The sequence below is a fragment of the Ovis canadensis genome, chromosome 11 (assembly GCF_042477335.2).
Source record: "Ovis canadensis isolate MfBH-ARS-UI-01 breed Bighorn chromosome 11, ARS-UI_OviCan_v2, whole genome shotgun sequence".
Lineage (NCBI taxonomy): Eukaryota > Metazoa > Chordata > Mammalia > Artiodactyla > Bovidae > Ovis > Ovis canadensis.
Genome location: NC_091255.1, coordinates 55,180,393 through 55,207,500, shown reverse-complemented (window position 1 = coordinate 55,207,500; position 27,108 = coordinate 55,180,393). Strand labels below are relative to the sequence as shown.

The following is a 27,108-nucleotide window of genomic DNA, read 5'->3' as shown; positions in this document are numbered from 1 at the left end:
GTCCAAAATGTTCCTGGCTCTTACATGTTTACAATTTAGTTGCTGGACTGTGGGAGAGCTACTGGGGGAGGAACTTAGGAGGTAGGGTGTATTTTCAGAGGACTACCTAACGATTTAGCTGTGTAGCTATTAAAATAAAAAAATACTTAACCACCGGATGAATAGAAAAGAGAGAAGTCTCTCACTTCCAAATGAAAACACAAGTGGCAGTAACAAAGCTGCTTACATCTCATCTGCATCTTGCTTAGCTCAGGGCACTGGACAACTCTCACCCCAAAGCCCACAGTATCACATTTCCCTGAGCACCATGATGGGATGTTAACGACTCACGAGAGATTGGCAGAGTTTTTGACAGCAGAAACTGTTCTTTTTCAGTGAGTTCGAGTCCCATGTTTCCCAGCACAGTTTTAAAGTCACTGGCTTCTACCTTGTCTCCTTTGAATAGAAGGGAATTGTTTCAGGTGATAATATTAAGAAGTCTAATTATTCTAAATTATAAAAAAATAATCCAGTACAACCTTACTTTTAACTGCAGGATGAAGTTTAAATACATGAGCTGACTTCACTTACACAGAGTCATTGTGAAATCCACTACTTGAAAGGCTTTTTAAATTCAAATAAGAAGATAGATCACATTTCTATCCTGTGTATGGGTCAATGTGGCATAGAGTAACACAGAGGCACAATGACTCGTGATGGTAAGTAGAGTCTACAGGCAAATAATATGTTACTGCCTCTGAATTATGGAACTGACTGTTCAAAGAGATCACATTTCCTGATGCAAAAACTTCACATTAAGATTCATTGTGTTCACCTATATTTTGATTTTTTTAAACACTAGAGAAATGAGAGCACATTACTGGCCAAAACACTGGACAAGTTAATATTCCTTATGGAAGGGGCCACACTTTCTCTAAATCTTATATAAACTATTGTGAATAAGTCAAAATTATCAATAAATAGATAAAAGAGTAGAGTGAACTTACTAATGACTGGACAGAGTAGACTACTGCTGTAAGTAAGTAATTCTCCGTAAAACATCAAGATCTGTTTTATAACATCTGATACAAATTATTACTCACCTGTAAAAGTGTTTGCAGCATCCATCAACACATCCAAGTCAACCTTTTCATCTTCTGTAAGAAATTCAGAATTTAGATTCAGGTATGTGTACGAAGTGGCTCAGTGGTACAGAATCCACCTGCCAATTCAGGAGACATAGGTTTGATCCCTGGGTTGGAAGATCCCCTGGAGAAGGCAATGGCAACCCACTCCAGTATTCTTGCTTGGGAAATCCCATGGACAGAGGAGCCTGGTAGGCTACAGTTCACGGGGTCACAAAAGCATTGGACAGGACTTAGAGACTAAACAACAACAATAACAAAGATAATAAGGTATCTTTAACAAAGATAATTGAAAATTTTAATACACAAATCTCTTCAATAAGTAGTATGGGAAATCTGAACCATTTTCTTAATCCACATACCAATATAAACTCAAAATGGATTAAAGACTTAAATGTAAGGCCTGAAACCATAAAACTCCTAGAAAAAAACATAGGCAGTAAGCTCTTAAACATTGGACTTAAAAATATATATATTTTTTGGATGTGTCTCCTTAGGCGAGGGAAACAAAAGCAAAAATATTCAAATAGAATTATATTAAACTAAAATGCTTTAACAACAAAAAAATGCTAAACAAAAAAGATCTTCATGACCCAGATAATCACGATGATGTGATCATTCACCTAGAGCCAGACATCCTGGAATATGAAGTCAAGTAGGACTTAGGAAGCATCACTATGAACAAAGCTAGTGGAGGTGATGGAATTCCAGTGGAGCTATTTCAAATCCTGAAAGAGGATGCTGGTCATGTATGGATGTGAGAGTTGGACTGTGAAGAAGGCTGAGCACCAAAGATTTGATGCTTTTGAACTATGGTGTTGGAGAAGATTCTTGAAAGTCCCTTGGACTGCAAGGAGATCCAAACAGTCCATTCTGCAGGAGATCAGCCCTGGGATTTCTTTGGAAGGAATGATGCTAAAGCTGAAACTCCAGTACTTTGGCCACCTCATGCGAAGAGTTGACTGATTGGAAAAGACTCTGATGCTGGGAGAGATTGGGGGCAGGAGGAGAAGGGGACGACAGAGGATGAGATAGCTGGATGGAATCACTGACTCGATGGATGTGGGTCTGAGTGAACTCCGGGAGTTGGTGATGGACAGGGAGGTCTGGCGTGCTGCAACTCATGGGGTAGCAAAGACTCGGACACAACTGAGTGACTGAACTGAACTGAAGCAGTGGCCACAGGACTGGAAAAGGTCAGTTTTCATTCCAATCCCAAAGAAAGGCAATGCCAAAGAATGCTCAAACTACCGCACAATTGCACTCATCTCACATGCCAGTAAAGTAATGCTCAAAATTCTCCAAGCCAGGCTTCAGCAATACGTGAACCGTGAACTTCCTGATGTTCAGCCTGGTTTTAGAAAAGGCAGAGGAACCAGAGGTGAAATTGCCAGCATCCGCTGGATCATGGAAAAAGCAAGAGAGTTCCAGAAAAACATCTATTTCTGCTTTATTGACTATGCCAAAGCCTTTGACTGTGTGGGTCACAATAAACTGTGGAAAATTCTGAAAGAGATGGGAATACCAGACCACCTGATCTGCCTCTTGAGAAACCTGTATGCAGGTCAGGAAGCAACAGTTACGGCTGGAAATGGAACAACAGACTGGTTCCAAATAGGAAAAGGAGTATGTCAAGGCTGTATATTGTCACCCTGCTTATTTAACTTATATGCAGAGTACATCATGAGAAACGCTGGGCTGGAAGAAGCACAAGCTGGAATCAAGACTGCCAGGAGAAATATCAATAATCTCAGATATGCAGATGACACCACCCTTATGGCAGAAAGTGAAGAAGAACTAAGAGCCTCTTGATGAAAGTGAAAGAGGAGAGTGAAAAAGTTGGCTTAAAGGTCAACATTCAGAAAACTAAGATCATGGCATCTGGTCCCATCACTTCATGGCAAACAGATGGAGAAACAGTGGAAACAGTGTCAGACTTCAATTTTTTGGGCTCCAAAATCACTGCAGATGGTGATTGCAGCCATGAAATTAAAAGACTCTTACTTCTTGAAAGGAAAGTTATAACCAACCTAGATAGCATATTCAAAAGCAGAGACATTATTTTGCCAACAAAGGTCTGTTTAGTCAAGGCTATGGTTTTTCTAGTGGTCATGTATGGATGTGAGAATTGGACTGTGAAGAAAGCTGAGCGCCAAAGAATTGATGCTTTTGAACTGTGGTGCTGGAGAGACTCTTGCGGGTCCTTTGGACTGCAAGGAGATCCAACCAGTCCATCTTAAAGGAGACTAGCCCTGGGTGTTCATTGGAAGGACTGATGCTGAAGCTGAAACTCCAATACTTTGGCCACCTCATGAGAAGAGTTGACTCACTGGAAAAGACCCTGATGCTGGGAGGGATTGGGGGCAGGAGGAGAAGTGGATGACAGAGGATGAGATGGCTGGATGCTATCACTGACTCGATGCACATGAGTTTGTGAGAACTCTGGGAGTTGGTGATGGACAGGGAGGCCTGGCGTGCTGTGACTCATGGGGTCGCAAGGAGTAGGACATGACTGAGCGACTGAACTGAACTGAACTGAAAATGCTTTTGTACATAAAAAGAAACCACCAACAAAATGAGAAGGCAACCTACTGAATGGGAGAAGATATCTGCAAATATATATCTAGTAAGGGGTTATGTATCTATTAATAATAAATACATTGCACAGAAATAGTATAAACAGTTGCCAAGTAAATAAAGCAATATAACACAATGCTGGCATATTGTTGGTACTCAATAAATATTTGCTGAATGAATTAAATAAAGAAAGAAATGTATTTAAAACCCATGACCTTCATCCTTGAACAATGAAGTCTTGCTCTAGTAAAAGATCATCTTTCTAGTCCTTGGGGTTCCATGCTATTACAAAGGAAACTTGAAACCAGCCCCCATGCCAGGCAAGATTCTCCAATGAAGAAAGAAGAGACTACTCCCCTCTTTTCCTTCAGTCTGAGTCCTTTCATCTTAGCCCTGATTCCATCCCAGTTACGCTATTTAAAAAAAAAAGGTCAATCTATATTCTTATGTATGTATCTTTATATTATCTTTTCCTAATTTTTTCTTCTTACCTTTCCTTTATCTTTCTTCCTTATCTTACTCAATTGGCTGATACCTTGTATCTAACTTTCCTGTAATTACTTCAATTATGTCCTAAAATGGATTTTTGTCTTTGTTCTGTTTCCCCCCACCCCACTTTTTGTTCTGAGGTAATCCCATGATCCACAGTCCTTGATTCACACTTTTATTCTCTACCTCCCTTTCACCTACCACATCAGATCAGTCTTCCTAATATATTACCAGCGTGGCTCCCTAAATAAGACCTTTATTATCTGGATTTTTACAAGGCTCTGTCATGTGGATTTCAGCAAAGCCTCTAGATTGTATCTCTGCTTTCAGTTTTCTCTTCGGAACATGTCTTTCCTCACTGCTGTCAGAGTGAACTGAGTCATCAACTACAAGATAAAGGCATCCTAAAGGCTCACCAGTAATTGGTAGGTGGGTCTGCAAGTCCTGGATTTCCTTTGCTTCAAGTTTGAATCCAGTGTTTTGTAGAACATTACTTAGGTCACTGACAGGAACCTTGCCTCCTTAATAAAAACAAGAGAAAATAGATAAGAATGTCACGAAATGAAAAATTCAGACTGTCAACACTTACCTAGAAATAAAAGCACAAAAGAGCTTTACAGCAAGTTGTGTGGAATAAGAAACAAAATATGATCCCAAAACTAATTGGGAGAAGTTTATACTGGGGAGAAAAATGTAAAGAAAGAGTTTGGCAACTCTGGTAAATTAGACAATGATAACAACCAAATCATGTCATTCTGGTCAAAAAGTAAGATCTGAAATTTCCTACAGTAGCAATAAATTGGCTTCTTAATTTAATTTATACTACAGAAAAACTAGTTAATGAGGCAGACTTTCTAAATACAAAATGACAAGAAGAAATCACAGAAGGAATGACTGATATAAACACATAAAAATGAAAAATGTCTGTATACTGAAGTACCACATAGTGGACAGAAAGTAATTTGGTGGCTGCCTAGGTCTGTGAGGGTTATAGGGAATGGGGAGTGACTGCTAATTAGTGCAGTTTATTTTTGGTGATGAAAATGTTCTAAACTGATTGTAGTAATGGTTGCACAACTTTGTTACTATATGAAAAAGCATTGAATTATACATTTTAAATGGCTGAATTACAAGGTATATAAATTATATTTTAATAAAACTGTTGTTAAAAAATACAACATAATAAAATAAAGATGCAAACAACCAAATGGAAAAATATTTTCTATAGACATGACAATGTGCTAATATCCTTATAAAGAAGTCATTGAAATTAATAGGAAAAATGCAAAGATGCCATAGGATAATGGATAAGATGCCAGACAAATAATTAAAAGACTGAAAAATATAATGATATAAACCATTTTCAACTTCACCAATAAAAAAAATACTCCAGTTTTCATCTGCCAAATTAGCAAGGCTCAAAAAATGTGAAACAATATATAGTGGCCAACACATAACAGTAATGGGCACTCTTATTTATTTATATACATCAAAGAGTTAAGATCCTTTGACCTAGTAATTCTAGTTGGAAAACTCTATCTAAAAATGATTTTAAAGTTGAATAAATATTTATGTATAAAGATCACATATGTATAACAGCAAAGCATTACAGACTATCTAAATGTTCAATAAGAAAAGAAAAATCAAACCAGCTTTACAGAAAATGTTAAAGGGACTTACATAGTCAAGAAATACAAGAAAAGAAAAAAGATCTACAAAATCAACCACAAACAATTAAGAAAATGGCAATAGGAACATATATATCAATAATTACTTTAAATGTAAATGGATTAATGCTCCAACCAAAAGACACAGGCTGGCTGAATGGATACAGAAACAAGATCCATATCTATGCTGTCTACAGCAAACCCACTTCAGATCTAAAGACACATATAGATTGAATATGAGAGGATGGAAAAATATATTCCATGCAAATGGGAAGCAAAAGAAAGCTGGAGTAGCAATCCTCATATCAGAAAAAATAGGCCTTAAGAAAAGAAGATTACAAGAGATAGGAAGGACACTACATAATGATCAAGGGGTCAATCCAGGAGGAAGACATAACAACTGTAAATATCTATGCACCCAACATATGAGCACCTCAATACATAAGACAAACACTAACAGACATAAAAGGAGAAATTGACAGTAACACAATAATAGTAGGAGACTTTAACACCCCACTCACACCAATGGACAGATCATCAAAACAGAAAATTAATAAGGAAACACAAGTCTTAAATGATACATTAGATGAGATGGATCTCATTTTTATCTTCAGGACATTCCATCCAAATTCAGAAGAATACACCTTCTTCTCAAGTGCACATGAAACATTCTCCAGGATAGACCACATCTTGGGTCACAAATAAAACCTCAGTAAATTTAAGAAAACTGAAATCATATCAAGAATCTTCTCTGACCACAGCACTATGAGATAGATATCAATTACAAGAAAAAAAACTATAAGAAACAGACACGTGGAGATTAAACAACACATTTCTAAATAGCCAACAGGTTACTAAAGAAATCAAAAGGAAAAAGAAATTCTAGAAACAAATGACAATGAAAATACAACAACTCAAAACCTACAGAATGCAGCAAAAGCAGTTCTAAGAGGGAAGTTTACAGCAATACAATCCTACCTCAAGACACAAGAAAAACATCTAATAGACAACTTAACTTTACACCTAAAACAACTGGAAAAAGAAGAACAAAAAACCTCCAAAATTAGTAGAAGGAAAGAAATCATAATGACCCAAGCAGAAATAAATGAAAAAGAAATGAAAGAAACAATAGTAAAGATTAATAAAACTAAAAGCTGGTTCTTTGAGAAGATAAACAAAATTGACAAGCCTTTAGACTCATCAAGGAAAAAAAGAGAGAAGAATCAAATCAACAAAATTAGAAATGAGAAAGGAGAAGTTACAATAGACAATGCAGAAATACAAAGGATTATAAGAGACTATTATGAACAACTATATGGCAATAAAATGGATAACCTGGAAGAAATGGACAGATTCTTAGAAAAGTTCAATCTTCTAAGACTGAACCAGGAAGAAATAGAAATTATGAACAACCCAATTACAAGCACTGAAATTGAAGCTGGGATCAAAAAATCTCCCCAAAAACAAAAGCCCAGGACCAGATGGCTTCACAGGTGAATTCTATCAAACATTTAGAGAAGAGCTAATGCCTATCCTTCTAAAACTCTTTCAAAAAACTGCAGAGGAAGGAACACTTCCAAAGTCATTCTGTGCGGCCACCATCACCCTGATTCCAAAACCAGACAAAGACAACACAAAAAAAGAAAACTATAGGCCATTATCATTGATGAACATAAATGATGTTCATCATCATCAAAATTTTAACAAACAGAATTCAGCAATACATCAAAAAGGTCACACACCATGATTAAGTTGGGTTTATTCCAGGGATGCAAGGATTCTTCAGTACATGAAAATCAATCAATGTGATACACCATATTAACAAACTGAAAGATAAAAACCATATGATCATCTCAATAGATGCAGAAAAAGACTTTGACAAAATTCAGCACCCAATAATGATCAAAGCTCTTCAAAGAATGGGCATAGAAGGAACCTACCTCAATATAGTAAAGGCCATTATGATAAACCTAGAGCAAACATTATTCTCAGTGGTTAAAAACTGAAAGCATTCACCCTAAGATCAGGAACAAGACAGGTGTGCCCACTTTCACCATTGTTATTCAACATAGTTTTGGAAGTCCTAGCTATAGCAATCAGAGAAGAAAAAGAAATAAAAGGAATCCAGATTGGAAAAGAAGTAAAGCTCTCATCATTTGTAAATGACATGATACTGTACATAGAAAACCCTAAAGATAGTATCAGAAAATTGCTAGAGCTTGCCTTGAGAACCCCATGAACAGTATGAAAAGGCAAAATGATAAGATACTGAAAGAGGAACTCCCCAGGTCAGTAGGTGCCCAACATGCTACTGAAGATCAGTGGAGAAATAACTCCAGAAAGAATGAAGGGATGGAGCCAAAGCAAAAACAACACCCAGCTGTGGATGTGACTGGTGATAAAAGCAAGATCCGATGCTGTAAAGAGCAATATTGCATAGGAACCTGGAATGTCAGGTCCATGAATCAAGGCAAATTGGAAGTGGTCAAACAAGAGATGGCAAGAGTGAATGTCGACATTCTAGGAATCAGTGAACTGAAATGGACTGGAATGGGTGAATTTAATTCAGATGATAGTACATCCACTACTGTGGGCAGGAATCCCTCAGAAGAAATGGAGTAGCCATCATGGTCAACAAAAGAGTCCGAAATGCAGTACTTGGATGCAATCTCAAAAACGACAGAATGATCTCTATTCGTTTCCAAGGCAAACCATTCAATATCACAGTAATCTAAGTCTATGCCCCAACCAGTAACGCTGAAGAAGCTGAAGTTGAACGGTTCTATGAAGACCTACAAGACCTTTTAGAACTAACACCCAAAAAAGATGTCCTTTTCATTATAGGGGACTGGAATGCAAGAGTAGGAAGTCAAGAAACACCTGGAGTAGCAGGCAAATTTGGGCTTGGAATGCGGAATGAACCAGGGCAAAGACTAATAGAGCTTTGCCAAGAAAATACATTGGTCATAGCAAACATCCTCTTTCAACAACACAAGAGAAGACTCTACACATGGACATCACCAGATGGTCAACACCGAAATCAGATTGATTATATTCTTTGTGGCCAAAGATGGAGAAGCTCTATATAGTCAACAAAAACAAGACCAGGAGCTGACTGTGGCTCAATTCATGAACTCCTTATTGCCAAACTCAGACTCAAATTGAAGAAAGTAGGGAAAACCGCTAGACCATTCAGGTATGACCTAAATCAAATCCCTTATGATTATACAGTGGAAGTGAGAAATAGATTTAAGGGCTTAGATCTGATAGATAGAGTGCCTGATGAACTATGGAATGAGGTTCGTGACACTGTACAGGAGACAGGGATCAAGACCATCCCCATGGAAAAGAAATGCAAAAAAGCAAAATGGCTGTCTGGGGAGGCCTTACAAATAGTTGTGAAAAGAAGAGAGGCTAAAAACAAAGGAGAAAAGGAGAGATAAAAGCATTTGAATGCAGAGTTCCCAAGAATAGCAAGAAGAGATAAGAAAGCCTTTTTCAGCGATCAATGCAAAGAAACAGAGGACAAGAACAGAATGGGAAAGACTAGAGATGTCTTTAAGAAAATTAGAGATACCAAGGGAACATTTCATGCAAAGATGGGCTTGATAAAGGACAGAAATGGTATGGACCTAACAGAAGCAGAAGATATTAAGTAGAGGTGGCAAGAATACACAGAAACTGTACAAAAAAGATCTTCACAACCCAGATAATCATGATGGTGTGATCACTCATCTAGAGCCAGACATCCTGGAATGTGAACTCAAGGGGACCTTAGAAAGCATCACTACGAACAAAGCTAGTGGAGGTGATGGAATTCCAGTTGAGCTATTTCCAATTCTGAAAGATGATGCTGTGAAAGTGCTGCACTCAATATGTCAGCAAATTTGGAAAACTCAGCAGTGGCCACAGGACTAGAAAAGGTCCATTTTCATTCCAACCCCAAAGAAAGGCAATGCCAAAGAATGCTCAAACTACTGCACAATTGCACTCATCTCACATGCTAGTAAAGTAATGCTCAAAATTCTCCAAGCCAGGCTTCAGCAATACGTGAACCATGAACTTCCTGATGTTCAAGCTGGTTTTAGAAAACGCAGAGGAACCAGAGATCAAACTGCCAACATCTGCTGGATCATGGAAAAAGCAAGAGAGTTCCAGAAAAACATCTATTTCTGCTTTATTGACTATGCCAAAGCCTTTGACTGTGTGGATCACAATAACTTGTGGAAAATTCTGAAAGAGATGGGAATACCAGACCACCTGACCTGCCTCTTGAGAAATCTGTATGCAGGTCAGGAAGCAACAGTTGGAACTAGACATGGAACAACATACTGGTTTCAAATCGGAAACGAAGTACGTCAAGGCTATATATTGTCACCCTGCTTATTTAACTTATATGCAGAGTACATCATGAGAAACGCTGGACTGGAAGAAACACAAGCTGGAATCAAGATTGCCGGGAGAAATATCAATAACCTCAGATATGCAATGACACCACCCTTATGGCAGAAAGTGAAGAGGAACTAAAAAGCCTCTTGATGAACGTGAAAGAGGAGAGTGAAAAAGCTGGTTTAAACCTCAACATTCAGAAAACTAAGATCATGGCATCCGGTCCCATCACTTCATGGGAAATAAATGGGGAAACAGTGGAAACAGTGTCAGACTTTATTTGTTTGGGCTCCAAAATCACTGCAGATGGTGATTGCAGCCATGAAATTAAAAGACGCTTACTCCTTGGAAGAAAAGTTATGACCAACCTAGATAGCATATTCAAAAGCAGAGACATTACTTTGCCGACTAAGGTCCGTCTGGTCAAGGCTACGGTTTTTCCTGTGGTCATGTATGAGTGTGAGAGTTGGACTGTGAAGAAGGCTGAGCGCTGAAGAATTGATGCATTTGAACTGTGGTGTTGGAGAAGACTCTTGAGAGTCCCTTGGACTGCAAGGAGATCCAACCAGTCCATTCTGAAGGAGATTAACGCTGGGATTTCTTTGGAAGGAATGATGCTAAAGCTGAAGCTCCAGTACTTTGGTCACCTCATGCGAAGAGTTGACTCACTGCAAAAGACTCTGATGATGTGAGGGATTGGGGGCAGGAGTAACAGGCGACGACCGAGGATGAGATGGCTGGATGGCATCACGGACTCGATGGACTTGAGTCTGAGTGAACTCCGGGAGATGGTGATGGACAGGGAGGCCTGGTGTGCTGCGATTCATGGGGTCACAAAGAGTCTGACACATCTGAGCGACTGAACTAACTAACTAACTAATGAAAGAAATCAAAGACAACATAAACAGATGGAGAGATAGTCCATGCTCCTGGGTAGGAAGAGTCAATATTGTAAAAATGACTATATTACCAAATGCAATCTACAGATTCAATGTGATCTCTATCAAATTACCAATGACATTTTTCACAGAACTAGAACAAAAAATTTCACAATTCATATGGAAACACAAAAGACCCTGAATAGCTAACGTAGTCCTGAGAAAGAAGAATGGAGCTGGAGGAATCAAACTTCCTGATTTCAGAGTATACTACAAAGCTATAGTCATCAAGACATATGGTACTGGCACAAAACCAGAAATATACCAATGGAATAAGATAGAAAGCCCAGAAATAAACCCACACACCTATGGGTACCTTATTTTTGACAAAGGAGGCAAGAATATGCAATGAGGAAAAGACAGCCTCTTCAATAAATGGTGCTGGGAAAACTGGACAGCTACATGTAAAAGAATGAAATTAGAACACTTTCTAATATCACACACAAAGATAAAATCAAAATGGATAAAGACCTAAATGTAAGACCAGAAACTATAAAACTCTTAGAGTAAAACATCGGCAGAACACTCAATGACATAAATTAAAGCAAGATCCTCTATGACGCACCTCCTAGAGTAATGGAAATAAAAACAAAAGTAAACAAGTGGGACTTGTTTAAACTTAAAAGCGTTTGCACAGCAAACTATAAGCAAGGTGAAAAGACAACCCTCAGAATGGGAGAAAATAATAGCAAATGAAACAGATGACAAAGGATTAATTTCCAAAATTACAAGCAGCTCATACAACTCAATGCCAGAAAAACAAACAACCCAATCAAAAAGTGGGAAAAAGACCTCAACAGACATTTCTCCAAGGAAGACATACAGATGGCTAACAAACACATGAAAAGATGCTCAACATCACTCTTATTAGAGAAATGCAAATTAAAACTACAATGAGATATCACCTTACACTGGTCAGATGCCTATCATCAAAAAGTATACAAACAATAAATGCTGGAAAGGGTGTGGAGAAAAGGGATTGCTCTTGCACTGTTGGTGGGAATGTAAATTGATTCAGCCACTATGGTAGACAGTATGGAGATTCCTTAAAGAACTAGAAATAAAACCACCATACAACCTGGCAATCCCACTCCTAGGCATATACCCTGAGGAAACCAAAATTGAAAAAGACAAGTATCCCATTGTTCACTGCAGCATTAATTACAATAGCTAGAACATGGAAGCAACCTAGATGTTCATCGACAGATGAATGGATAAAGATGAATGGATAATGAATGGAAAAAGAATAAAAATTCAGTACATATACACAATGGAATATTACTCAGCCATAAAAAGGAACACCTTTGAGTCAGTTCTGATGAGGTGGATGAACCTAGAACCTATCAAACAGAGTGAAGTAAGAGAAAGAGAAAGATAAACATCATATTTTAATGCATATATATGGAATATAGAAAAATGGTACTGAAGAATTTATGTACAGGGGAGCAATGAAGAAACAGACACAGAGAATAGACTTATGGACATGGGGAGAGAGCAAGAGAGGGTGAAATGTATGGAAACAGCAACATGGGAACTTACATTACCATGTGTAAAATTCCAATAGGAATTTGCTGTATGGCTTAGGAAACTCAAACAGGGGTTCTGTGTCCCCAGGAGGGAGGGAATATATGCATACCTATGACTGATTCATGTTCAGGTTTGACAGAAAACAACAAAATTCTGTAGAGCGATTATCCTTCAATAAAAAAATAAATAAATTTTAAAAAGAGAAAAGAATAATCAAGTAAATTGGGTGTGTGTAAATACAGCACAATGATATAGTCTTAAAAATGATGTTTACAAATAATTTTTCAATGATATGGTGATGACTGCGCATACACGGACACACATCTCTTTTTCCACTCACCTTTGAAAGACTTCACACCCCTCAGTAATTCTTTCTTAAACACCTTTTTATCAGCTGTAAACAAACAAACAACAACAACAAAAAGCGTGATTGAGTTTGTGATGATTCATAAGAATCAGTATCTACTTTCAGAAAGGGAAAACCTAAATTTATCAAAGTTTATTCTCAATGAAATAAAAAGTACTCAGAAAATTCAGTGTAGTGAATCTATCCACTGGACAGAATAGAAGACTACTGCTAGTGGCATCCTACTTGGCTGAAACACACGTAGCTTTTTCTTTACCACTTCTCCTCTCTAATTTGGCTTTATTTTTCTTTCTTCATTTTCCTATCCTCCTTCCCTTTTCTCTTCTTACAGCTTAGACTTTAGATTTCTCCCAAAGAGATGAAAGAACATGTGTGTCCTATATGGGACTTCTGTCTAAAGAGGTCCTAGTTTCCTAAACCAAAATCTAAATGAAAAGAACAGGATTTCAAAAAAAAAAATGCTAAGATCGAATCTTTAAACAATATTTTTAATTGACATAAAATGTTTCAAATGTTAGAATTTCTTATATAAAACCCTACAACTAACCTTCCCTGAGGTTCTGTTTAGGAGGGTAGGAACTTGAGGAAATGTGCTCCCCACAGTCAAGGTACCTGCCCAGCAGAGTTTAGTACAGTGCTATCTACAAAACAGAGCTTCAGTAAATGTTTTTTGAAGGAATACATTTTTAGACTTCAATGATATAGAACACACTTAAATGCTTACCAGAAACGGGCAGAGTTTTAATAAGCTTTTTGTGTTCCTTTTTTGTGATCTCTATTCCCATGTTTTTAAGAACATTTTTCAGGTCCTCAGTGTGGATCTTCTCTCCTTTAGAAAAGGAAATGTGTACATATTAAATATCCTTATCAGGTGCAGGGGCAAGAGTAAGGTAAAATGAAGCCTTGTTCAGCTCTTCAGAATCAAGGAGGGGAGTCAGACATTTTTCTTTCAACCTAAGTAAAGAGAACCTCTTATAATGATGAGACAATAATATGCATAAAAAGTAAAATAGGAATTGTATAACCTCCATAAATTAGATACTGTTTGACAGCTAATATAAATAATTCAATCACATAACAGTGGTATTATTTTCTTTATCTTTTTTCTTCTTCCTTCTCTGTCCCCTCCTCTAGGCCTTCCTCTTCATCTTTCTTTTCTTCTATTGCCTAAATTACAGAATTAGCTTTAATAATGATAACAAAAATTGACTTATAAAAATTTCCACCTTGAATAAAGTTATATTTATACAAATATTAATGCATTGCAAATGAAAAAAAGATATGAAAAACCAAATAAGAAGGTCTAACATATATATGTAATAGGAGTTTCCAAAAGTGAAAAAAGAGAAAAGAAGGGTGAGGTAATACTGAAACATAAGGACTGAGGGTTTTCAGACTTAATGAAAGGCATAAATGTTCAGTTTCAGGAATCAGAAGTTCCAAGCAGGAAAAATGTAAAAAAGTATACATTTGGCCACATGATAATGAGAACTTCAAAGATAGAGATACTCTTAAGAGTTACAAGAGAAAAAGAGATTAACTATCAAAAAGCAATGAAGACTTATAGTTGATTTTTTTTTTATTTTTTAAATTTAAATATCTTTAATTCTTACATGCATTCCCAAACATGAACCCCCCCGCCCACCTCCCTCCCCCTAACATCTCTCTGGGTCATCCCCATGCACCAGCCCCAAGCATGCTGCATCCTGCATCAGACATAGACTGGCGATTCAATTCTTACATGATAGTATACATGTTAGAATGTCATTCTCCCAAATCATCCCACCCTCTCCCTCTCCCTCTGAGTCCAAAAGTCCGTTATACACATCTGTGTCTCTTTCCCTGTCTTGCATACAGGGTCGTCATTGCCATCTTCCTAAATTCCATATATATGTGTTAGTATACTGTATTGGTGTTTTTCTTTCTGGCTTACTTCACTCTGTATAATCGGCTCCAGTTTCATCCATCTCATCAGAACTGATTCAAATGAATTCTTTTTTACGGCTGAGTAATACTCCATTGTGTATATGTACCACAGCTTTCTTATCCATTCATCTGCTGATGGACATCTAGCTTGCTTCCATGTCCTGGCTATTATAAACAGTGCTGCGATGAACATTGGGGTACATGTGTCTCTTTCAATTCTGGTTTCCTCAGTGTGTATGCCCAGCAGCGGGATTGCTGGGTCATAAGGTAGTTCTATTTGCAATTTTTTAAGGAATCTCCACACTGTTCTCCATAGTGGCTGTACTAGTTTGCATTCCCACCAACAGTGTAGGAGGGTTCCCTTTTCTGCACACCCTCTCCAGCATTTATTGCTTGCAGATTTTTGGATCGCAGCCATTCTGACTGGTGTGAAGTGGTACCTCATTGTGGTTTTGATTTGCATTTCTCTAATAATGAGTGATGTTGAGCATCTTTTCATGTGTTTGTTAGCCATCCGCATGTCTTCTTTGGAGAAATGTCTATTTAGTTCTTTGGCCCACTTTTTGATTGGGCCGTTTATTTTTCTGGAATTGAGCTGCATAAGTTGCTTGTATATTTTTGAGATTAGTTGTTTGTCAGTTGCTTCATTTGCTATTATTTTCTCCCATTCAGAAGGCTGTCTTTTCACCTTGCTTATATTTTCCTTTGTTGTGCAGAAGCTTTTAATTTTAATTAGATCCCATTTATTTATTTTTGCTTTTATTTCCAGAATTCTGGGAGGTGGATCATAGAGGATCCTGCTGTGATTTATGTAGGAGAGTGTTTTGCCTATGTTCTCCTCTAGGAGTTTTATAGTTTCTGGTCTTACATTTAGATCTTTAATCCATTTTGAGTTTATTTTTGTGTGCGGTGTTAGAAAGTGATCTAGTTTCATTCTTTTACAAGTGGTTGACCAGTTTTCCCAGCACCACTTGTTAAAGAGATTGTCTTTACTCCGTTGTATATCCTTGCCTCCTTTGTCAAAGATAAGGTGTCCATATGTGTGTGGATTTATCTCTGGGCTTTCTATTTTGTTCCATTGATCTATATGTCTGTCTTTGTGCCAGTACCATACTGTCTTGATGACTGTGGCTTTGTAGTAGAGCCTGAAGTCAGGCAAGTTGATTCCTCCAGTTCCATTCTTCTTTCTCAAGATTGCTTTGGCAATTCGAGGTTTTTTGTATTTCCATACAAATCTTGAAATTATTTGTTCTAGTTCTGTGAAAAATGTGGCCGGTAGCTTGATAGGGATTGCATTGAATTTGTAAATTGCTTTGGGTAGTATACTCATTTTCATTATATTAATTCTTCCGATCCATGAACATGGTATATTTCTCCATCTATTAGTGTCCTCTTTGATTTCTTTCATCAGTGTTTTATAGTTTTCTATATATAGGTCTTTAGCTTCTTTAGGTAGATATATTCCTAAGTATTTTATTCTTTTCATTGCAATGGTGAATGGAATTGTTTCCTTAATTTCTTTTTCTACTTTCTCATTATTCGTGTATAGGAATGCAAGGGATTTCTGTGTGTTGATTTTATATCCTGCAACTTTTCTATATTCATTGATTAGCTCTAGTAATTTTCTGGTGGAGTCTTTAGGGTTTTCCATGTAGAGGATCATGTCATCTGCAAACAGTGAGAGTTTTACTTCTTCTTTTCCAATTTGGATTCCTTTTATTTCTTTTTCTGCTCTGATTGCTGTGGCCGAAACTTCCAGAACTATGTTGAATAGTAGCGGTGAAAGTGGACACCCTTGTCTTGTTCCTGACTTTAGGGGAAATGCTTTCAATTTTTCACCATTGAGGATAATGTTTGCTGTGGGTTTGTCATAGATAGCTTTTATTATGTTGAGGTATGTTCCTTCTATTCCTGCTTTCTGAAGAGTTTTTTTTTTTTTATCATAAATGGATGTTGAATTTTGTCAAAGGCCTTCTCTGCATCTATTGAGATAATCATATGGTTTTTATTTTTCAATTTGTTAATGTGGTGAATTACATTGATTGATTTGCGGATATTGAAGAATCCTTGCATCCCTGGGATAAAGCCCACTTGGTCATGGTGTATGATCTTTTTAATGTGTTGTTGGATTCTGATTGCTAGAATTTTGTTAAGGATTTTTGCATCTATGTTCATCAGTGATATTGGCCTGTAGTTTTCTTTTTTTGTGACATCTTTGTCAGGTTTTGGTATTAGGGTGATGGTGGCCTCATAGAATGAGTTTGGAAGTTTACCTTCCTCTGCAATTTTCTGGAAGAGTTTGAGGAGGATAGGTGTTAGCTCTTCTCGAAATTTTTGGTAGAATTCAGCTGTGAAGCTGTCTGGACCTGGGCTTTTGTTTGCTGGAAGATTTCTGATTACAGTTTCAATTTCCGTGCTTGTGATGGGTCTGTTAAGATTTTCTATTTCTTCCTGGTTCAGTTTTGGAAAATTGTACTTTTCTAAGAATTTGTCCATTTCTTCCACGTTGTCCATTTTATTGGCATACAACTGCTGATAGTAGTCTCTTATGATCCTTTGTATTTCTGTGTTGTCTGTTGTGATCTCTCCATTTTCATTTCTAATTTTATTGATTTGATTTTTCTCTCTGTGCTTCTTGATGAGTCTGGCTAATGGTTTGTCAATTTTATTTATCCTTTCAAAGAACCAGCTTTTGGCTTTGTTGATTTTTGCTATGGTCTCTTTTGTTTCTTTTGCATTTATTTCTGCCCTAATTTTTAAGATTTCTTTCCTTCTACTAACTCTGGGGTTCTCCAATTCTTCCTTTTCTAGTTCCTTTAGGTGTAGAGTTAGGTTATTTATTTGACTGTTTTCTTGTTTCTTGAGGTATGCCTGTATTGCTATGAACTTTCCTCTTAGCATTGCTTTTATAGTGTCCCACAGGTTTTGGGTTGTTGTGTTTTCATTTTCATTAGTTTCTATGCATATTTTGATTTCTTTTTAGATTTCTTCTGTGATTTGTTGGTTATTCAGAAGTGTGTTGTTCATCCTCCATATGTTGGAGTTTTTAATAGTTTTTCTCCTGTAATTGAGATCTAATCTTAATGCATTATGGTCAGAAAAGATGCTTGGAATGATTTCGATTTTTTTGAATTTATCAAGTTTAGATTTATGGCCCAGGATGTGATCTATCCTGGAGAAGGTTCCATGAGCACTTGAAAAGAAGGTGAAATTCATTATTTTGGGGTGAAATGTCCTATAGATATCAATTAGGTCTAACTGATCTAATGTATCATTTAAAGTTTGCGTTTCTTTGTTAATTTTCTGTTTAGTTGATCTGTCCATAGGTGTGAGTGGGGTATTAAAGTCTCTCACTATTATTGTGTTATTGTTGATTTCCCCTTTCATACTTGTTAGCATTTGTCTTACATATTGCGGTGCTCCTATATTGGGTGCATATATATTTATAAATGTTATATCTTCTTCTTGGATTGTTCCTTTGATCATTATGTAGTGGCCTTCTTTGTCTCTTTTTACAGCCTTGTTTTAAAGTCTATTTTATCGGATATGAGTATTGCCAATCCTGCTTTCTTTTGGTCTCTATTTGCGTGGTATATCTTTTTCCAGCCCTTCACTTTCAGTCTGTATGAGTCCCTTGTTTTGAGGTGGGTCTCTTGTAAGCAGCATATAGAGGGGTCTTGTTTTTGTATCCATTCAGCCAGTCTTTGTCTTTTGGTTGGGGCATTCAACCCATTTACGTTTAAGGTAATTATTGATAAGTATGATCCCGTTACCATTTACTTTATTGTTTTGGGTTCGGGTTTATACACCCTTTTCGTGTTTCCTGTCTAGAGGATATCCTTTAGAATTTGTTGGAGGGCTGGTATGGTGGTGCTGAATTCTCTCAGCTTTTGCTTGTCTGTAAAGCTTTGATTTCTCCTTCGTATTTGAATGAGATCCTTGCTGGGTACAGTAATCTGGGCTGTAGGTTATTGTCTTTCATCACTTTAAGTATGTCTTGCCATTCCCTCCTGGCCTGAAGAGTTTCTATTGAAAGATCAGCTGTTATCCTTATGGGAATCCCCTTGTGTGTTATTTGTTGTTTTTCCCTTGCTGCTTTTAATATTTGTTCTTTGTGTTTGATCTTTGTTAATTTGATTAATATGTGTCTTGGGGTGTTTCGCCTTGGGTTTATCCTATTTGGGACTCTCTGTGTTTCTTGGACTTGGGTGATTATTTCCTTCCCCATTTTAGGGAAGTTTTCAACTATTATCTCCTCAAGGATTTTCTCATGATCTTTCTTTCTGTCTTCTTCTTCTGGGACTCCTATAATTCGAATGTTGGAGCGTTTCATATTGTCCTGGAGGTCTCTGAGATTGTCCTCGTTTCTTTTAATTCGTTTTTCTTGTTTCCTCTCTGATTCATTTATTTCTACCATTGTATCTTCTATTTCACTAATCCTATCTTCTGCCTCCGTTATTCTACTATTTGTTGCCTCCAGAGTGTTTCTGATCTCATTTATTGCATTATTCATTATATTTTGACTCTTTTTTATTTCTTCTAGGTCCTTGTTAAACCTTTCTTGCATCTTCTCAATCCTTGTCTCTAGGCTATTTATCTGTGTTTCCATTTTGATTTCAAGATTTTGGATCATTTTCACTATCAATATTCGAATTCCTTCTCAGGTAGATTCCCTACTTCTTCCTCTTTTGTTTGGTTTGGTGGGCAACTCTCCTGTTCCTTTGCCTGCTGAGTATTCCTCTGTCTCTTCATCTTGGTTATATTGCTGCGTTTGGGGTGGCCTTTTTATATTCTGGTAATTTGTGGAGTTCTCTTTATTATGGAGCTTCCTCACTGTGGGTGGGGTTCTATCAGTGGCTTGTCAAGGTTTCCTGGTTAGGGAGGCTTGTGTTGGAGTTTTGGTGGGTGGAGCTGGGTTTCTTCTCTCTGGAGTGCAGTGGAGTGACCCGTAATGGGTTATGAGACATCAAAGGTTTTGGGATAATTTTGAGCTGCCTGTATATTGAAGCTCAGGGGAGTGTTCCTGTGTTGCTGGAGAATTTGCGTGGTATGTCTTGTTTTGGAACTTGTTGGCCCTTGGGTGGAGCTTGGTTTCGGTGTAGGTATGAAGGCCTTTGATGAGCTCCTATTGCTTAATGTTCCCTGAATTCAAGAGTTCTCTAATGTTTTCAGGCTTTGGATTTAAGCCTCCTGCTTCTGGTTTTCAGTTTTATTTTTACAGTAGCCTCTAGACTTCTCCATCTATACAGCACCGATGATAAAACGTCTAGGTTAAAGATGAAAAGTTTCTCCACATTGAGGGACACTCAGAGAGGTTCACTGAGTTACAAGGAGAAGAGAAGATGGAGGGGGTAGTTAGAGGTAACTGGAATGAGATGCGGTGAGATCAAAAGAGGAGAGAGCAAGCTAGCCAGTAGTCACTTCCTTATGTGCTCTCTATAGTCTGGATTGCTCAGAGGTATATACAGAGTTATACGGGGCAGAGGAGAGGGAGGAAGTAGACAGAGGTGACCAGGAGGATAAGAGAGAGGAATGAGTAGGAGAGAGACAAATCCTGCCAGTAACCAGTTCCTTAGGTGTTCTCCACCGTCTGGAACACCCAGAGATTCACAGAGTTGGATAGAGAAGAGATGGGGGAGAAAAGAGACAGAGGCCACCTGGTGGAGAAAAAGGAGAGTCCAGAGGAGGAGAGAGTGGTCAAGCCAGTAATCTCGCTCTCAGGTAAACTTGGGTAGTGAAGTTTGGGTTTTTAAATGTACAAAATTGACAACAAAAACCTAAGAGCAAAGATTAAAAATCTAGAGCAGAGGTTGGATTTTAAAAGATACAATATTAAAGAAAAGCAGAAGGAAAAAGGAAGAAAGAAAAAAAAGAATTATTAAAAAAACAAACAAAACAAACAAACAAAAAAAAAACCACCAACAACCATCCAAAGAGTATATATGGTGTTTGCCTTAAAAAAAAAAAGTCTTTTTTTTAAATAGTAATAATAGGTTATAGAAATAAAAATTAGAGGAGAAATAGAAGACTTAACAATTAAAAAAAAGCTAGAAAAAAAAAACAAAAAAAAGCAAAAAGCAAAAAAAAAAAAAGGAATGATTGTAAAAATATTAAAAATATTTCTGGCCCTTCTCTGATGTTATGGGCCGTGTGGGCTCACTTCCAAGGTGGTTCCCTCTGTTTAACTTCTTCTGTTTGCTGGTTTTTTAGGCTCACTAGTTCAGTTGTGCTGTGGGGAGGGGGGATGCTGCAAACAAATAGCACTGTCGTGTGCACACAGTATCTCTGCTCCACTTGACCTGTCCTTTCTTGCGGCGCACAAACCACTCCGGCTCTACGATGCTCAGCCGGGAACCGTCTGGGGCCGACCCTAGGCTGCGTGCACTTCCCCGGTCCAAGCCGCTCAGGTTCAGCGCTCAGGCAGCCCTCAGAGGCACAAACGCGGCTGGGACTGCGCTTTGTGCCCTTCCCAGGTCCGAGTAGCTCAGGAGTTTGGCGAGCGCGATCGCCGCGGCTTGTCACCTTTTCCGCCGCTGCCGCTCAGCTCTCTGGGTGGACCGCTGGCGCACCCCGTGAGGCAGACTGTGACTGTCCAGCACCCCCAGAAGTCTTAGCAAAGGAGCCTGCTTGCAGTTAGGTACGTAAAGTCTCTCCGGGTCTGCAATTGCCCCTTTCCAGTCCTTACAGCTCTGGCTGCCTGTCCCCGGCGGGGGATGGTCTGCAGCCGGCTTTTTCCGTTCCGTCCTTTGTTCTGTGCTCGGTCCTGGTGGTGTCTTATGTTCGAGCTTTTCGCGTGGTAGCTATCCCACAGTCTGATTTGCTAGCCCAAGTTAGATCGTTCTGGTTGCGCGTGGGGCGTTCCTGCCCGATTCTTGCAAAGCTCTGCAGCCCGCGCCTCCCGCGCGTCCCTGCCCTGCCCCCACTTCCCAATGGCGGATGCAGGCGTCTGTGCTGCTTTTCCGCTGGGGGAGTTACTGTTGGGCTTGTAATCTGTTGGTTTTAATTATTTATCTATTTTTCCTTCCTGTTATGTTGCCCTCTGTGTTTCCAAGGCTCGCCACAGACTCGGCAGGGAGAGTGTTTCCTGGTGTTTGGAAACCTCTCTTCTTAAAATTCCCTTCCCGGGACGGGCTTCCCTTCCCGGGACGGAGCTCCCTCCCCACCTCCTTTGTCTCCTTTCTCGTCTTTTATATTTTTTCCTACCTGTTTTTGAAGACAATGGTCTGCTTTTCTGGTTGCCTGATGTCCTCTGCCAGCCTACAGCAGTTGTTTTGTGGAGTTTGCTCGGCGTTGAAATGTTCTTTTGAGGAATTTGTGAGGGAGAAAGTGATCTTCCCGTCCTATTCCTCTGCCATCTTTCCCTCCCCCTATAGTTGATTTTTTAATAGCAAAAAATAGGGCCAGAAAACAGTGCATCTAAGTCTACCTATCTATTTATCTATGTATGTATGTTCTTCTATCTCTTTTTCCCCTTTTAAATTAAAATACAAATTTTATTATAGGCTAACTTTACAGCTTAGTCTCTAAGTAACACTGTTCAAATGGGGCTGTAACTAAATTTGGGAAGTAATTAACATGACCCAGAGATAGTGTGACTGTCTCCCAGAGATAGACTGTTGGAACTTTCCTGCTTCTTATTCTGGGGAGAGAGTGAAGACAACTTTCACTTGTATGAAGGACAGCTGCATCTTACTAGTTGGAAACTAAGAGAAGTTTTTTGTTGTTTTATATGGAAGCTAAATTCAAATACATGTAGAAGAGTCTGTAGCTGAGTAGTCAAAAGGAGATTTAGGAACTCATTCTCAGTGCTCCGGTCCCACCCTTCTGTACTCTGCTTTCTCTGTGTGTGTGTTAGTCACTCAGTCATGTATGACTCTTTGTGACCCCATGCACTGTAGCCTGCCAGGCTCCTCTGTCCGTGGAATTCTCTAGGCAAGGATACTGAGGTGGGTTGCCATTCCCTTTTCCAGGAGATCTTCTGACCCAGGGATTGAACCTGGGTCTTCTGCATTGCAGGCAGATTCTTTACCATCTGAGCCACCAGGGAAGCCCTTATGTGTGGGACTCTACATCACATTTCTGTTTTGCCAGCTGGCTCTATATTAAATTCTGTGAATAGGGGATGCTAGAGAGTCTGTCGGAGAAGGCGATGGCACCCCACTCCAGTACTCTGGCCTGGAAAATCCCATGGATGGAGGAGCCTGGTGGGCTGCAGTTCATGGGGTCACTAAGAGTCGGACACGACTGAGCGACTTCCCTTTCACTTTTCACTTTCACACATTGGAGAAGGAAATGGCAACCCACTCCAGTATTCTTGCCTGGAGAATCCCAGAGACAGGGAAGCCTGGTGGTTTATGGGGTCGCACAGAGTCGGACACGACTGAAGCGACTTAGCAGCAGCAGCAGAGAGTCTGTAAGGCTGCCAGAGGAAGGTAGTTCCTGAAGCAGTAGGTGAATCAAGTTTCTAATTTTCAGCCTCGTGGAACCAGTTTCATTACACTTTTTTCAGAGATAGTAGCTGAATGCATGCACATGTGCAAAGTTGCTTCAGCCATGTCTGACTCTTTGTGACCCTATGGACTGTAGCCTGCCAGGCTCCTCTGTCCATGGAATTCTCCAGGTAAGAATACCAGAGTGGGTGGCTATGCTCTCCTCCAAGGGATCTTCCCAACCCAGGGGCCAAACCTGTGTCTTTTTTGTCTCCTGCATTGGCAGGCAGGTTCCTTACCACTAGCACAACTGGGAAGTCCATAGTAGCTGCACATGTCAGTATTCTAAGGTAAAATGACCATCTACACGTCTAGACTTAGTCAAACCATGATTCAAGCATGAATGTAAAATAAAGATTTTTCAGACAAAGACTGACTCTTGTTGAAACTACTAAGAACAATTTACTTGAGGAAGAATAAAGCCAACAACATAAAAAGTAGAAGTAAGAAACAATGGTAAGCAAAGCAAGTGATAAGCATGTTTAAATTCTGTAGAAGGCTGCATTTAAATTGCTCTACTCTTGCTTTTAATATACTCACTTGGCAAAACTCCATTCCTGATTAAAAGAAGTATCTGCTTCTTCTGTGTCTGCAGCCATGCAGCTGCACTAGAGTTGAAGTTAACTGTGCTGTTTTCGCTTTAAATTGTGATCATGAAGCTCAAGTAGGTCCTTATTTCTGTGGGGCAATCACACTATACTCGGCTGGTCCATTAACTTTCCCACTCTTCTTGTTGACTGCTTCACATCATTTCTCTTTCAAACCACCACTTCCTTCTTCTCTATTTAATCACAACTTATTTTCTCTCTCTACTTAAAGAAGTCCCTATGGCAGAAACTGAAGAAGAACTAAAGAGCCTCTTGATGAAGGTAAAAGAGGAGAGTGAAAAAGTTGGCTTGAAACTCAACATTCAGAAAACTAAGATCATAGCATCTTGTCCCACCACTTCATGGCAAATAGATGGGAAAATAATGGAAAAAGTGAAAGATTTTGTTTTCTTGGGCTCCAAAATTACTGCAGATGGTGACAGCAGCTATGAAATTAAAAGACGCTTGCACCTTGGAAGAAAAGCTATGACCAACCTGGATAGCATATTAAAAAGCAGAGACAATCACTCTGCCAGCAAAAGTCCATCTAGTCAAAGCTATGGTTTCTCCAGTAGTCATGTATGGATGTGAGAGTGGAACTATAAAGAAAGCTGAGTGCTGAAGAATTGATGCTTTTGAACTGTGGTGTTGGAGAAGACTCTTGAGAGTCCCTTGGACTGCAAGGAGATCCAACCTGTCAATTCTAAAGGAAATCAGTCCTGAATATTCATTGGAAGGACTGATCCTGAAGCTGAAACTCCAATACTTTGGCCACTTGATGGGAAGAACTGACTCGTTTGAAAAGACCCTGATGCTGGGAAAGATTGAAGGCAGGGGGAGAAGGGGACAACAGAGGATGAGATGGTTGGATGGCATCACCAACTTGATGGACATGAGTTTGAGTAAGCTCCAAGAGTTGGTGATGGATAGGGAAGCCTGGAGTGCTGCAGTCCATGGGGTTGCAAAGAGTTGGACGTGACTGAGTGACTGAACTGAACTGAACTGAAAGAAGTCGTAATCACCGACCACCAGGAAATTACCTATTCACACTGTTTCTAAATCTTATCCTCTCAATTTCTCTTAAACATCCTTCAGTTTGGCTTCTTTCCACTCTCAACACCTACAACGTCTCTCTCTCTCTCTTTTTTAACTTCTCTTTTTGATATTACCAGTGATCTCCATGTGGCTATACACAATGGTCAATTCTCAGCCCTTACCTTACTTGGATTATCAGCAGCATTGAACTGTTGATTTGCCCTCTAATCTGATATGGCAGATGCTATAGATGCACTGACCAAATCTCTTTAACCTTTGCCACTTCAGTGCACATTGGTCCAACTTTCAATTGCCAGTATCTCTTTGTCTGAAGGATTTCTTTGTGTGTGTTGTGTTACAAAATGATCATCACAATAAGTTTAGTTAACATCCATCACAGTGGCTCCTTTTAAAATACATCAAAATTCAATTACCTTATTTTTTTGGCAGTGACTCCAGGCAAATGGGTATCTAGTTCTCACCCCACCCAAGACCAGGGGTCAAATCCATGTCTCCTGCAGTTGAAGCCCAGAATCTTAACCACTGACTTCCAGAAAAATCCCTATTTTTCATCAGCTTATTGTTATCTAAAGTGAAAGTGAAGTCTCAGTCATGTCCAACTCTGAGACCCCATGGACTGTAGAGTACCAGGCTCTTCCATCCATGGGCTTCTCCAGGCAAGAATACTGGAGTGGGTTGCAATTTCCTTCTCCAGGGGATCTTCCCGACCCAGGGATCGAACCCCAGTCTCCCGCATTGCAGGCAAACGCTTTAACATCTGAGCCACCAGGGAAACCCCATTGTTATCTAACCTGGTATTAAAAACCATCATCTCTAATGTGGATTACTCTAAAAGCCTCTTAAATGGTTTCCCTGTTCCTATTCTTGGTTTCTTTCCTCCCCTTCCCTCACCTCCACTGCTTCACCCCACCATCTGTTCACACAGAATCCAGAAAGATCTGATGAAGATTAGGTCAGATCATATCATGCCTCAGCTCTAAATCCTTCAGTGGCTTTCCCTTTCTCTCAGGAAAAAGCTCAAGACCTGGCGGGGCTTTTGTGGGGATGGCTGATCTGTACCCATCACGTCTCTCTTCTCATCTCCTGTTACTGTTTTCCTTGCTTACTCAACTCCAGCTACACTGGCCTTCTTGCTGTTTCTTGAAAAGCCCAGATATGCTCCCACCTTTGGGCCTTAGTTCTTATTTCCTTTGGGCTTCCCTGGTGGCTCAGAGGTTAAAGCATCTGCCTACAATGTGGGAGACCTGGGTTTGATCCCTGGGTTGGTAAGATCCCCTGGAGAAGGAAATGGTAACCCACTCCAGGATTCTTGCCTGGAGAACCCCATGGAAGGAGGAGTCTGGTGGGCTACAGTCCACGGGGTCACAAAGAGTCAGACACGACTGAGCGATTTCACTTGCCTGCAACACTGTTTTTCCAGAAGTTCCCACATGGCTGAAACTCATACTTTCTTCAGGTATTTGCTCAAATGTCACCATCTTAAGGAGACCCGATTCTCTATTTAAGACCATAACTGCTCCTTTTCCCAACATACTACACTCTCCCAGTCTCCTTTAGTGTAGTCTACTTTTCATTCTTCTCTATAGAATTTACCACTTTCAAACATACTATATAATGCACTTATTTATTATGTTTATTGTTTACTGCTTATTTCCTCTGCTAGAATGTAAGCTCTGTGGGGGAAGTTATATTTGTTCTGTTTACTGATATACTGTAAATGCCTCAAACAATGCCTGGCATGTAGTAAGTGCTGAATAAATAGTTGTTGAATGAATAAAGAAAGGAAACATTATTATATTAAAAATACAGTTCCATATAAAACTTCAAGAACAAATAATAATTGTAACATCTCACTCACCTGTAATATTTTTAACTTTATCCATCAACACATTTAAATCAATCTTCTCATTATCTTGAAGATAAAAAAAATAAAAAAATTTTAGAAAAATGAGATGAAATCCTTAAATTGTGA

General features: G+C 39.0%; 1 protein-coding gene across 3 annotated transcripts in view; it reads right to left on the bottom strand.

The window, feature by feature from the left end:
• The window catches only part of EFCAB3 (EF-hand calcium binding domain 3), a 493,997-nt gene that overhangs the window by 66,917 nt on the left and 399,972 nt on the right, over positions 1–27,108 (bottom strand). For 2 of the 3 annotated variants that reach the window (XM_069541641.1, XM_069541642.1), the window contains 6 exons: positions 26,995–27,048; positions 13,803–13,907; positions 13,052–13,105; positions 4,607–4,711; positions 1,083–1,136; positions 331–435 (listed from right to left, as the gene is read on the bottom strand). In XM_069541641.1, coding sequence (XP_069397742.1) covers positions 331–435; positions 1,083–1,136; positions 4,607–4,711; positions 13,052–13,105; positions 13,803–13,907; positions 26,995–27,048 — 477 coding nt within the window. Of the gene's footprint in view, positions 1–330; positions 436–1,082; positions 1,137–4,606; positions 4,712–13,051; positions 13,106–13,802; positions 13,908–22,207; positions 22,368–26,994; positions 27,049–27,108 lie in introns of those variants that run through there. The other variant, XM_069541643.1, reaches the window with a different exon arrangement.